Source organism: Hypanus sabinus, chromosome 1 (genome assembly GCF_030144855.1).
Source record: "Hypanus sabinus isolate sHypSab1 chromosome 1, sHypSab1.hap1, whole genome shotgun sequence".
Classification (NCBI taxonomy): Eukaryota; Metazoa; Chordata; class Chondrichthyes; order Myliobatiformes; family Dasyatidae; genus Hypanus; species Hypanus sabinus.
In genome coordinates, this window is record NC_082706.1 from 63,599,877 (window position 1) to 63,614,343 (window position 14,467).

The 14,467-nt window shown below is 40.1% G+C and overlaps 1 protein-coding gene across 5 annotated transcripts in view; it reads left to right on the forward strand.

The window, feature by feature from the left end:
* LOC132394392 (arf-GAP with SH3 domain, ANK repeat and PH domain-containing protein 1-like) overlaps positions 1-14,467 on the forward strand; it is a 426,165-nt gene that overhangs the window by 306,952 nt on the left and 104,746 nt on the right. For all 5 annotated transcript variants that reach the window (XM_059970475.1, XM_059970494.1, XM_059970464.1 and 2 more), the window contains 2 exons: positions 9,037-9,200; positions 14,185-14,318. In XM_059970475.1, the coding sequence (XP_059826458.1) occupies positions 9,037-9,200; positions 14,185-14,318 (298 nt within the window). The remainder of the gene's footprint in view (positions 1-9,036; positions 9,201-14,184; positions 14,319-14,467) is intronic.

Here is a 14,467-nt window from a genome sequence, read left to right on the forward strand (position 1 = left end):
TGAATGCAATTACATGTTGGTCTGATAGAGAAATACCATGAATATATTGAGGGATTATACCAAACAAAACAATTTTAAATTGAACTAAAGAGTGACTGGCACAGATCAAAGAAGAGTTAACCAACTTCAAAATCCACAACCAATCCTCTTACCAAAGTCATGTTAAACCCTCTCTCCCAATCTTGCATAATCCTAAGTGAAAGGTAATTGTGCTGTTGTAACAATAAATTATAAATTTTCCCAATAAAACCTTTCACTAAAGGGTTCATTTTTAAATTTTAATATTCATTTTAATATTTAACAGATCAGAATCCTGTATATATGGAAAATTACTTAAATATTCTTGTAAGAAGTGTCTGACCTGAAGATATTGCAGGAAATGTGAATACAAGAGAGAGTATTTAGTTACTAATTTCTCAAAAGACATCAGTCGACCAACTTAGAACAGATCCATGAAGGAATAAACTCCTTCATTCCTCCAAAGAAGAAAGGTAGGATCACTTAATGAAAGTTTAAATAAGTAATTTTGATAAATTAAACTAAACAGTTAATTTTTTTTAAGATTAAAAGTATTACAAAACTGGAACCAAATTTGTAATGACTGCTTAATCACAGGGTATAAATTTAAATTAATAATTTTGGCCAGTTGTACAGGTAAAGAAGCTCCTTATAATGAGGTTAAGTAAAACAGTTTCACAGCATTCAATTCCAATTCAGCCCAAAGTTCATTTTTATCAGCCCAATATAACCAAAAGCACACATAACGTATATTAACAGCCCAATAATACATTCTTAAATTAGGCAAAGCAAGACCTCCATCCTTTTTTAATTTTTGTAAATGATATTTACCAATTCTTGGTCTTTTATCATTCCAAACAAAAGATGAAGTAATAGAGTCAATCTGATCAAAAAACTTCTTAGTTAAAAAAAACAGGGATATTTTGAAATAAATATAAAAAGTTTGGTAAAATCATCATTTTAACTACATGAATTCGGCCGGCTAACAAAAGTGTAAGTGGATTCCATCTGCAAAATAATTGCTTCATAAAATCCACTAAAGGAACCAAAGTAGCTATATAAAGATCTTTATGATTTTTAGTAATAATAATACCTAGATATTTAAAAGAGTCCATAACTCTAAAAGGAAAGTTATCATATATAGAAACAGAATCATTTAGGGGAAATAATTCACTTTTATGAAGGTTTAGTTTATATCACGAAAACTTTCCAAATTCGTTTAATAGTTTCACTAAACTAGGAATGGATTCTTATATAAACTAAGAGATTATCAGCATAAAGGGAGATCTTGTGAATAGTCTCATTTATGAAAATTCCATGAATATCTTTAGCTTCACGAAGTGCAATAGTCAAGGGTTGCAACACCAAATTAAATATCAAGGGACTTAATGGACTTCCTTGTCTCGTATCCCGCGAAAGCTGAAAAAAACGAGATCTGCAGTTATTAGTAATAACAGTAGCAATAGGGCTTTTATATATCATTCTGATCCACTTATTAAAATTAATACCAAAGCCAAATTTCTCTAAAACTTTGAATAAGTATTACATTCAACTCTGTCAAATGCCTTTTCAGCATCGAGAGAGACAACACAATGGGGAGTCTTAGAAAAGAATGAATATATTACATTTAACAGTTTCGGAACATTAGAGAAGAAATAACGGCCTTTTACAAAACCTGTTTGGTCTTGAGGGATAATTTTAGCTAGAATATTCTGCAGCCAATTAGCCATTATTTTTGAAAGCATTTTAGCATCCGCATTTAATAATGAAATAGGTCTAAATGAAGCACAGTCAGTAGGGTCTTTATCTTTTCCATTTAACTTACACGCCCAAGGAAAAACTGTTTTTAGAAAAAAACTATGTATCTATCTACTAAGCCCTCTCAACTCTATGTATGTTCGTAAGGAACTATGAAAACTATCACTTAATTCACAAAAAAAAAGGAGGATAGAAGCAAATAATCAAACCGGTTAACAATCTGTCTGCTGTGTTAATTCGCGCAGTACAGCAAACAGATTTCGGAAAAGTCATTCATCAGTCACATCAAAAAGTTCACATCTTCTTTAAATGATCCGTCAATCAAAGGACATCTTAAGCGAATCAGAAATCTTCAAAGCTTATTTTCTTTCTGAAATAACAATTATTCAGCAGACCTAAAACCATTCAAACATCGGCTGCAACCGAAATAGAGTTAACAATAGTCCAATGCCTCTTAGGGGTCCAGAAAAACGTGGGGAAATAACTTTAATCCGGCTGGATAGTGAAGTGATGGGAATAATCCGTTATCATAGGCTATCTTCATGGTTGAAATGAATTTAGACTGCAGGTCCATAATTTCTCGTGGATAATATTCATAAAAATGAATCTCAGAACTCTTGAATTTAGAAACTCTGTGTTTCCTTGCATATTTCATGATTTGGTCTTTAACTTTGAAAGGAAGAAAACAGACCAAAACTGACCTTGGCTTAGTCGGATCTCGAGATTCGAAGTGAAAATTTTATGAGCTCTTTCGATATCAGGAGGTTGAGTTAAAATATCTGGAAACAAAGATTGAAACAGGTTAGCAAAATGGTCTAATAAATCCCCACTCTCAGAACCTTCGTTCAGACCAACAATTCGAATATTATTCCGACGAGATCTTGCTTCCAAATCGATAATCTTATGTTTGAGACCTTTCCAAGCGAGCTGAAATATCCGCTATTTGACGCTTTGTCTCTTTAAGTTCAGAATTCAGGGAAATAATATTTTCCTGCACAAATTGAAAACTCTCCCGGAATGACTTCATCTCAGAAGAGGTAGCATCAAGTTTTACCGTGTAATTATTTTCCTGTCGAGAACCATCAGTGAATGTTTTAAATGCTCAGCTCAGACAGGCATATCTTCTGATTTTGCTTTCAAAGTTTCTCCCTTTCCATTGCTGGATTCAGGAAACTGCTTTCCACTTCTTAAAGATTATGGCATAATAACAACTATTCCCCTCTAAGATCTGACAAATAAAAGTTAAAAATTCAAAGTTTAAACTGGGGAAAAGGAAGAATTAATTGCAGCCACGCAAAATGTGTATCACTCCATAGGCAGTAGGCGGAGCATCCCCAATCGTTTCTTGATTGGTCAGGGCATCAAAGGTTATGGCGAGAAGGCAGATGTATGGCATTGAGTGGGATCCAGGACCAGCCATGATGAAATGACAAAGCAGACTCAATGGGCTGAATGACCTAATTCTGCTCCAATGTGTTATGGTCTTAAGATCAATCTAACCATTCCCTCCTATGTAGCTCTCCATTTTTCTATCATCTATGTGCCTACCTGAGAGACTGTTAAATGTTCTTAATGTATCAACACTTTAGTTCTTGCATTCCACGCACTCACCATTCTGTGTTTTTTTAAGAAAACTTACTTCTGACATCTCCCGACCTCTCTCTCCCCCCCCCACCCCCATCCTTTCCTCTAAGCACCTTAAAATTATGCCCTATGGCATTAGCTATTACTGTCTTTGGAAAAGGTCTCTGTCTATCCCCTCAATCTGTGCCTCTTATTATCTTGTACACCTTTATCATATCACCTCACAACCTCTATCTCTTAAAAGAAAAAAGCCCTAGCTTACTCAGCCTATCATTATAAGATGCACTGCTCTGCACCCTCCATAAAACTTCCCCATCCTTCCAAGCAGAACCTATGTAAAGGGCTTTGGGAACTCCAGAAGCACTGTGATAATGAGAGGGGAAGAGAAAGCATTGCTAGAAAAAACTTGTTTAAAAAGAGGAACCAAACATACAGTTCAGAATTAGAAACAGATTTAATATCTTCAACATATGTCGTGAAATTTGTTAACTTTCCAGCTACAGTACAATGAAACACATGATAAATGAATATCGAGGAAAAACTGAAGTATATTAAGTGTATACATATATATATATATATATATAGCAATGAAATAATTAAGTTAAAATAAGTAGTGCAAAAATAAAGAAAAAAGTAGTGAGGTAGTGTTCATGAGTTTGATGTCCAATTAGGAATCAGATGGCAAAGGGAAGAAGCTGTTCCTGAATCACTGAGGTGTGCCTTCAGGCTTCTGTACCTCCTTCCGGATTGTAACAGTACAGTCGGCCCTCTTTATCCGCAGGGAATTGGTTCCAGGACCCCCCCGCGGATACCAAAATACGCAGATGCTCAAATTGGTGGACTTTAGGGCCCAGTGGAGCTTGGGACCCACCAGCCGCAGTGTTTCTGTTCTGATTAAAAATAAAGTGGAAATAATAAAGCAATCGGAAAGAGGTGAAACGCCATTGGTCATTGGAAAAGCATTAGGCTGCAGTCGGTCAACGATCAGAGCAATTTTAAAGGATAAAGTGAGGATGATGGAGCATGTGAAGGCCTTGCCCCAATAAAAACTACAATTATCACTAAGCAACTCAGTGGTTTAATTATTGAAACACATACATTTCTTAAGTGTTTTGTATGCATAGAAAGGTAAAATATATACTAAGATAAACGTTTGACTAACTGACGCTAAGTAATACTGAATGTACCTGTTCCGACTTAGAGAACTTCCGTTTTTTTTTTCTATTCCCAATCCACGGTAACCTATGCACATCCTCCCGTATACTTTAAATCATCTCTAGATTACTTATATCTTATACAATGTAAATGCTATGTAAATAGTTGTTATGCTGTATTGTTTAGGGAATAATGACAAGAAAAAAAAGTCTGTACATGCTCAAACAACAAGCGCTGCAGAGAGAACTTCTGGGTTTCCCGATCCACGGTTGGTTGAACTCATGCATGCTGACGTGGATGATTCACCGGGGACATTCACAAATGGGTCATGGACCCATTACTTTGCACGCCTTGGGTCATTTGTGGTTGGGAAATAAAGCTCGAATTCTGTCGACAGTGAAGATAGGTGATCAGGCACCAGCAGTGAGAAGGATGGTGCAGCCTCAGTCTCTCCGAAAATACCAGCTAATGTTGGGAACATGTCAAATATGCCCCTCTCCACTCATAGTCCCCACAGCTCCAGTTTGGCTTTGAAAGCAGACACTTTATCTGCCAACTTGAAGGCAGTTGCCATTCTCCCCTGAAGTGACAAATTGAGTTTATTGAGCAGGTTGAAGGTGTCACACAGTTAAGTGAGTTTTGCTGTCCACTCCTCGTCACTAAAGTGTGCTGCCAGTGGTGACTTTTTTCCTGAAAGAAATCTCTGTAGCGACTCTCTTAACTGAAAAACCTTGAGCTCTCCCCCTTGATAGCCACCTGACTTCAGTGTGTAAGAGAAGATGTTTGTGCTCTGCATCCATTTCCTCGCAAAGCTGCTCAAGCAGACGTGAGTTAAGGGATTTTGTTTTGATGTGATTGATAGCTTCAACAATGTCACTCAATACACTGTGAAGATCAGATGAGATTTTTCGACTAGCCAGCATTTCCCCATGTGTGACACAGTGTGTAGACGGATTCAGGAGCAACCTCTTTGACTCGGGTAGTGAAACCAGACAGCCATCCAGTCATAGTGGCAGCCCCGTCCGTGCATACTCCAACACAGAATGACCAGTCCAGTTTGCCTGACATGTAGTCATTCAAAGACTTGAATGACTGCCCCAGTTGTATTAGTTGGCAGGGGTAATGCACACAACATATCCTCGTGCACATCGTCTTGAAATATATATCACACATAAACCAGCAGTATTGCCTTGTCAACATTGGTAGACTTGTCGATCTGGATAGCATACCATGGTGATTTGTTAAGCCATTTCAACAGCTGTGCTTCGATGTCCTCCACTATGTCATCGATTCGCCTTGAAACTGTCGTAGCTGAAAGAGAAACCTGTGCTATCTTGTTGGCTAACACGAGGAAATCTGCAGATGCTAGAAATTCAAACAACACACACAAAATTCTGGTGGAACACAGCAGGCCAGGCAGCATCTATAAGGAGAAGCATTGTTGACGTTTCGGGCCGAGACCCTTCACCCTTCTACCTTTCTACCCCCACATTCAGGTCATTAATAAAAAATAACGAAAAGTAGAGGTCCCAGAACCAATCCTTGTAGGACACCACTAGTCACAACCTTCCAATCCAAATGTACTCCCTCCACCACAACCCTCTGCTTTCTGCAGGCAAGCCAATTCTGAATCCACCTGGCCAAACCTCCCTGGATCCCATGCCTTCTGACTTTGTGAATAAGCCTACCGTGTGGAACCTTGTCAAATGCCTTACTAAAATCCATGTAGATCACATCCACTGCACTACTCTCATCTATATGCCTGGTCACCTCCTCAAAGAACTCTTATCAGGCTTGTTAGACATGATCTGCCTTTCACAAAGCCATGCTGACTGTCTCTGATCAGACCATGATTCTCTAAGTGCCCATAGATCCTATCTCTGAGAATCTTTTCCAACAGCTTTCCCATCACAGATGTAAGGCTCATTGGTCTATAATGACCCAGAGTATCCCTTCTACCTTTTTTAAATAAGGGGACAACATTCGCCTCCCTCCAATCCTCCGGTACCATTCCCGTGGACAACGAGGACATAAAGATCCTAGCCAGAGGCTCAGCAATCTCTTCTCTTGCCTCGTGGAGCAGCCTGGGGAATATTCCATCAGGACCCGGGGACTTATTTTAACAACTCCAGCACCTCCTCTCCCTTAATATCAACGTGCTCCAGAACATCAACCTCACTCATATTGTCCTCACCGTCATCAAGTTCCCTCTCAGTTGTGAATACTGAAGAAAAGTATTCATTGAGGATCTCGCTCCCTTCCACAGCCGCCAGGCACATCTTCCCACCTTTATGTCTATTCGGTCCTACCTTTACTCCTGTCATCCTTGTTCTTCACATAATTGAAGAATGCCTTGGGGTTTTCCTTTACCCTACTCGCCAAGGCCTTCTCATGCCCCCTTCTTGCTCTTCTCAGCCCCTTTTTAAGCTCCTTTCTTGCTACCCTATATTCCTCAATACACCCATCTGATCCTTGCTTCCTGAACCTCATGTATGCTGCCTTCTTCCACCTGACTAGATTCTCTACCTCACTTGTCACCCATGGTTCCTTCACCCTACCATTCTTTATCTTCCTCACTGGAACAAATTTATCCCTAACATCCTGCAAGAGATCCCTAAACATCGACCACATGTCCATAGTACATTTCCCTGCAAAAACATCATCCCAATTCACACTCGCAAGTTCTAGCCTTAGAATCTCATAATTTGCCCTTCCCCAATTAAAAATTTTCCTGTCCTATCTGATTCTATCCTTTTACACGATAATGCTAAAGGCCAGGGAGCAGTGGTCACTGTCCCCCAGATGCTCACCCACTGAGAGATCTGTTACCTGACCCAGTTTGTTACCTAATACTAGATCCAGTTTCGCATTCCCCCCCCCCCCCAGTCAGCCTGTCAACATACCATGACAGGAATCAGTCCTGGACACACTTAACAAACACTGCCCCGTCTAAACCATTGGAATTAATCAGGTGCCAATCAATATTAGGGAAGTTAAAGTCACCCATGATAACAACCCTGTTAATTTTGCACCTTTCCAAAATCTGCCGCCCAATCTGCTCCTCGGTATCTCTGCTGCTACCAGGGGACCTATAGAATACTCAGAATAACTGCTTCCTTCCTGTTTCTGACTTCCACCCATACTGACTCAAAAGAGGATCCTGCTACATTACACACCCTTTCTGTAGCTGTAATAGTATCCCTGACCAGTAATGCCACCCCCTCCCCTTTTTCCCCCTCTCTATCCCTTTTAAAGCACTGAAATGCAGGAATATTGAGAATCCATTCCTCCCGTGGTGCCAGCCAAGTCTCCGTAATGGCCACTACATCATAATTCCATGTATGTATCCAAGCTCTCAGTTCATCACCTTTGTTCCTGATGCACCTTGCATTGAAGTACACAGATGTTAGCCCTTCTACCTTACTACCATTTTCTTCCACTACTCTATCACTCCAGTTCCCATCCCCCTTGCAAATTAGTTTAAACCCTCCTGAACCATGCTGGCAAACCTACCAGCAAGGATATTGCTCCCCCTCGAGTTCAGGTGCAACCCATCCAATCTGTACAGGTCCCACCTTCCCCAGAAAAGATCCCAGTGATCCAAAAATCTAAAACCCTGCCTCCTGCACTAACTCCTCAGCCACGCATTCAACGGCCATCTCCTCCAATTCTTACCATCACTATCACGTAGCACTGACAGCAATCCTGAGAACGCCACCCTTGAGGTCCTGTTCTTCAGCCTTCTGTCTAGTTCCCAACAGTTCACGGCACATGTCCTTGGCAGCAGGCAGAATCAATTCTTCACCAACAGTGAAAGGCTTCTTAGCCTTAGCAATACAGCTGGCCACTAAGTACAACACTCTCAGAGCAGCAACGTTTGTGGAGGTGGTGGCTCTCAGCTCTTGCTCCTGTCCCGCTTGCTCACGTTTTTTCCACTCAAAAAACTCAGCAGGTTTGTCTTTAAGTGCAGGGTTCTTGGACTCAAGGTGCCAAAGCAGTTTTGAGTACTTAATTTCCACATTAGACAGCTTGTGTCCACATATCACACACGGGGCTTGGAGCGTGCAAGTCACCGGTCGCATTAAAGCCATATTTTATATACAACTCATCGTATTTTCTATTGAAGGAAGCTTTCTTTTTTTGCCATCTCGGCCTCAGCTGTCTCTGTGTTATCATCATCATCGTTAGGCCTTTTATGTCCCCTACCACCTCTTCCAAAGAAACTCTCGAGCGACGTTTTTCACTCATCAAGTAATTGTAGGTAAATGACCGATTGATGTCCTCACATGCGCTCAAGTTCAACAGTGGGCATGACGGAATGAGGAAAGGTGCAGCTGACTCATTTCATATCACAAAATCATGTTTCCTCGCGGCCCGGTGGTTGGGGGTAACTGCTTTAAACAGTTTAGTACTGATCTTTTCACTAAAATAATTCAAGGTAGTTTTATAAAATGTATTTTTGATATGCTAATGTATTTGAGGTGATAGCATTTCTGATATTTTTAATTTGTTTCCACACAGATGGATATCAGTATTAACTAACAGCAAAGAGGAAGCATTAAATATGGCATTCAGAGGAGAGCAGACCAGTGGAGAGAATAGCATAGAAGATCTAACTAAAGCCATCATTGAAGATGTGCAGCGGATGCCTGGCAATGATATCTGTTGTGATTGTGGAGCACCAGGTCTTTATTCTTTTCATATTATGATTTTAAAATGTTGCTTTAATTAATCTGTTATTAGAATTGTTCTGCAGCTTTCTGACCAAATGTTGAAGTGTCTTACCAGGTAGAAATTGATTCAAGTTGTTTGATTTCATTTAGAATTAAATCCATGGTAGTTAGTATTGGTTATCAATAATGGCCTGTTAACAATTTGTTATTAATGGATTCCACCATGTTCTTAAAAGTTGATAAAACAGGATAACTTGCCTAGATTTCCCTACTTTCTTCCCTCTCCCTCTCCCTCCCTCCCTCCCCTCCTCTCCCTCGCCCCCTTCCCCTTCCCCTCCCCCGCTAGCTTCAAATAGTGGTGTTACATTTGCTGCAGGTGGCTTGTTCTGAATTCAGAAATTCGGAAAAGCCACCGCTCTGGATTGGGATGGATTTCAGGAAAAGAATTACTTGGACATTTTGATACAGGACAGACTTTGTTTTATATACAAGGTGCCGAGGAGGTTCACCAGGGTGATTCCAGAGGTGAGGGTTAGACTATAAGGAGAGATTGAGTTGCCTGGGAATTCAGAAGGATGAGAGGAGCTCTTATAGAAGCATATAAAATTATGAAAGGGGTGATAAGATAGAGGCAGGAATTGTTTCCACTGGTAGGTCAGCCTAGAACTAGGGGATGCAGCCTCAAGATTTGGGGGAGTAAATCTCTGTTGAACGAAGAACTGCTTTTCCCAAAGAGCGGTGAATCTTTGGAATTCTCTGCCCAATAAAACAGTGGAGACTACCTCAGTAAATATATTTAAAACAGAATCTTTGTACAGTAGTGGAATTAAAGGTTATGGGGAAAAGGTGGGTAGGTGGAGATGAGTCCATGGGCAGATCAGCCATGATCTTATTGAATGGCGGGGCAGGCTCAATGGGCCAGATGGCCGACTCCTGCTCCTGTTTCTTATGTTCTTATACACAGTAGATTCCCGTTAATTGGGGCAGCCGCTTCTTTGGGACAACTCTTGAGAAACAAAAACTAATCCAAAACAGCTATGATTCCCTTTGTTTCTTGTTTATTTGGGACACTGCCACTTAATTAGGCCTGGAGACTGTTGCCGAAAAGTTACTGTAGTGTAAGTTGCATGCACTTGTGTGGCTATTAGACATCACACCATGCTTAGAGTGAATGGTATTCAAATAGAATTAGAATTTTATTTCTTAAATCTATCTCACAACATGAGGGAATAACAATCTTTATGCTGCATCTCCATTGCAATGTACAAGCAATAAATAAGGAAAGGAGGATATTGCTCAAACACTAAGATTATATACATAATTGTTTCGTATTCATGTATGTACAGTCAGATATGCAATCAAATCCATATGTATTGATAAATCTGATGGCCTGGTGAAAGAAGCTGTCTCATAGCCTATTGGTCCTGACCTTTATGCCAGATGGAAGCAGCTGGAACAGTTTTTGGTTGGGGATCACTGGAGTTCACTAATAATCCTCCAGACCTTTTTTACGCACCTGCTGCTGTAATATATATCGTCAATTGCAAGTGTTTGTGTTCAAAAGCAGTAATTTTTGTCATTGATAGTTGGTAAGAAATAAGCAGTAAAACAATTCAGAACCGTTTTGCTCACTATAGTTTCAAGCATTCAGGGTTGGAGATGCAAGAAACGGCAGAGAGTGAATATGAAATGATTTCACTACTTCAAGTTAGGAAATAGGAAGAATTTAAAAGATTTGACTATTACAATAAAAAAGAAGATTTGGAGAATTCACTTGTTGAATGCATTATATGAAGGCATTCCATTATCTGCACTAGGTCTCTGTGCTGGTATGTTCACAGTCAGTCAAAAGACTTACACTGTGAATGAATTCCTCCCTTGGTAACTATTAGCAATTACAGTTTTATAGTACTGTATTAGTACTGGTAATGTTCTGGTTTGTTCTGTTTTCATTTAAATACAAAATCTGTTATTCTGTTAAACTGTAGTGTGACTTTTTTTATGCCTTTTTAACATTTCCATGGAACTTTGGCTAACTGGGGCAGCCTCTTAATTGAGCCAAAATGTACTGGTCCCTATGTGTCCCAATTAACTGGAATCCACTCTATTTAGTTAAGTTTGTTGTAAGTTTGTAGATTAAATCACCACACAAGTTTAAAGGTCATCTTGGCATTACCAAATATTCACTTACTTGCTTTTATAAGACCATAAGAGATAGCATAATTAAGGTAATTGCCCATCGAGTTTGCTCAGCCATTCGGTCAGGGCTGATATATTTTCCCCCTCAAACCTTTTCTTCTGCTTTCTCCCTGTAACCTTTGACCTTCCTAATCAACCTATCAACTTCTGCTGTAAATATATCCAGTGATGTCCTACACACTGCTATGGCAATGAATTCCACAAATTCGCCACCTATTGGCTAAAGAAATTCTCCTTCATCTCTATTCTAATATTCTGAGGCTGTGCCCTGTGGTTCAAGACTTTCCCACTATAGGATACATCCTCTCCACCTTGACACTAACTAGGCCTTTCAATATCCAGTAAGTTTAAATGAGTAGATTCACAACCGTTCATTCATGAAATTTCATTTGCCTCTTTTACACTGTATACAGGAAATGACATTGAACAATCTTGAATCTTGAAATATGTCAGCGAAAGTATATCGGCTTCTAATTTATATCCTGCTGTACATCTGGTGGTGAATTGCCCCTGTTATGCCACTGTTCATTCTTGGATCTGATCTTTCTTACATATACAGATCTAAAAAAACTTAAGCAACATGCACAAAATGCTGGTGGAACACAGCAGGCCAGGCAGCATCTGTAGAAAGAAGCACAGTCGACTTTTCGGGCCGAGACCCTTTGTCAGGACTAACTGAAAGAAGAGTCTCCTTCTCGCTTGTCCTCCTTTCCCGTCCTCTTATTCTGCCATCTTTCCTCTTCCTTTCCAGTCCTGATGAAGGGTCTCTGCCCAAAACGTTGTCTGGTTATTCACTTCTATAGATGCTGCCTAACCTGCTGAGTTCCTCCAGCATTTTGTGTGTGTTACACAAGTATGCCTATTTAGCTCAATTGTTCATATTCTGGAATCACATTAAAAGGTCTTTCTAAGTGATTTTATTAGATTGTTTTCCCATGCTGGGAATGTGCTGTCTCCATCCTAGCATTGGTCAGAAGAATGCTGACAAATTGAATGGAATAATACAAATCTTCTAGATAAAGCATCCAGTTTCAGACTTAAGCATTGTATTTCCTTGAATGTCGCTTGAGTGCCATCCATGCCTTGAGGGATTGATCAGGTCCTTAACTGTGAAAATAGTGCAGTTGTGGCCTATAGGGGTGAGGTGGAGTCACAACAACAACCTTGCACTCAGCGTCAGTAAGGTTAAGGAATTGTGGACTTCAGGAAGGAGAAGTCAGGAGATCACATATCAGTCTCATCAAGGGCTCAGCAGTGGTGAGGGTGCGCAGCTTCAGGTTCTGAGTGTCAACATCTCTGAAAATCTATCCTGGCACGCCAGCAGCTGTATACCTCATGTATGATGGAGAACATTCTGACTGGTTGCTTTGCAGTCTGGTTTGGAAGCACCAGTGCACAGGATTGGAAAAAGCTGTAGAGGGTTGTAAGTTCATCCAGCTCCATTCTGGACACTAACTTCATCACCATCAAGAATTTCTTCAATAGGCAATGCCTCAAAAAAGGCGGTATCCGTCATCATAGACCCCCACCATTCAAGACATGCCCTCTTATTGCTACAGTCAGGGGGAGGTACGGGAGCCTGAAGACACACACCAACATTTTATGAAAAGCTTCTTCCCCTCTGCCATCATATTTTTGAATAGAATATGAACCCATGAATGCTACCTTACATTTTGCTCTTTCTTGCACTACTTACCTCTTTTTCATATTTCTTATTTTCTTACGTATTGCACAATACTGCTACTACAAATCAACAAATTTCCCAGACGTACGTCACTGATAAAGCTGATTCTGATTCTCACATGGAGCCATATAAGTTTGCTTCTGTAAACAAAATATGCTCACTACCTTCTCCATATGGCAGAAAAGGAGAATAGTGTTTTATTAATGGTGGCATCAAATGAATGCTGACACTAGCAGAATCTAATGCATGACCTATGATGGAGAAAATTTAAGAGCAGAAATGTACAAAAGGTGTATCTGGCATTAAATTTGAGACACAGGTCACCTTTAAAACAATGATACATTTAAGTTCAAGTTTAATTATCATTCAACCTTACATGACTACCCATGAATACAGCCTAACAAAACAGCGTTACTCCAGGACAGGATGCAAAACATAGCACCAACAGTCCTACACAGCACAAGGCACATACAACAATGTAGGATAGCAGTAAAAATATATACATTCCAAGTCCCTGAGTCCATGAATGTAGTAGCAGTGTGCAGTCGAATAGCATGCATCTTGTCTTCTGGAAGGCAGCAATGACCCCGGCCGGCATGTACGCACAGCACACCGACTCCAACGCCTCTCTCCCGCTGGCTGCAAGCAGGTGACATGCACTTCAGGCCTCGTCCTCAGTATGAGCAAGGCCACACAGCTCCCCTGCCGTTCGCTAATAAGCTAGTGAATCAGACATGCAGCGTTCCACTTTAACAATTCCAACAGGATCTTGCATTCGCAAGAGAAGTGAGAAAGATAACCACTTGTTAGACTGCACGCTGCCTTCACGCACACGTTCCAGTGCCTGTCTGATGCAAGCTACAGCATGATCAAGTCGCTGATGGGGTAGACCTACAACATTTTAACTCAGTGTCCAGCAGGGTGTGGCAATTGTAAAGACAAATGTTTAAAAAAGAGATTTATCACCTTTGCTTTGCCTCATAGAGGCTGCTGCATCTAAGCGTGCTGCCATCTTACCAGAAGTTATTTATTTCCAAGAGTTTCCATATATTCTCTTATTATTGTGCAGGAAGGATTTGTTTTACAATGAATACTTTTTATGTATTTGTACAGATCCAACTTGGCTGTCAACCAACCTAGGAATTTTGACATGTATAGAATGTTCAGGAATACACCGAGAAATGGGAGTACATATTTCGAGAATACAGTCACTAGAACTGGATAAATTAGGAACCTCTGAACTCTTGGTAAGTTATGGCAGTTATGATGTATTCTAAAATATATTAGTGTGCCAGTGTTTTGGCATGTGTGGTCCTTTTTCCAATATCAATAGGTTCAATAGGAACATTTAATTTCAAATAAAAGTATACAATATACATCCTGAAATACTTTTCCT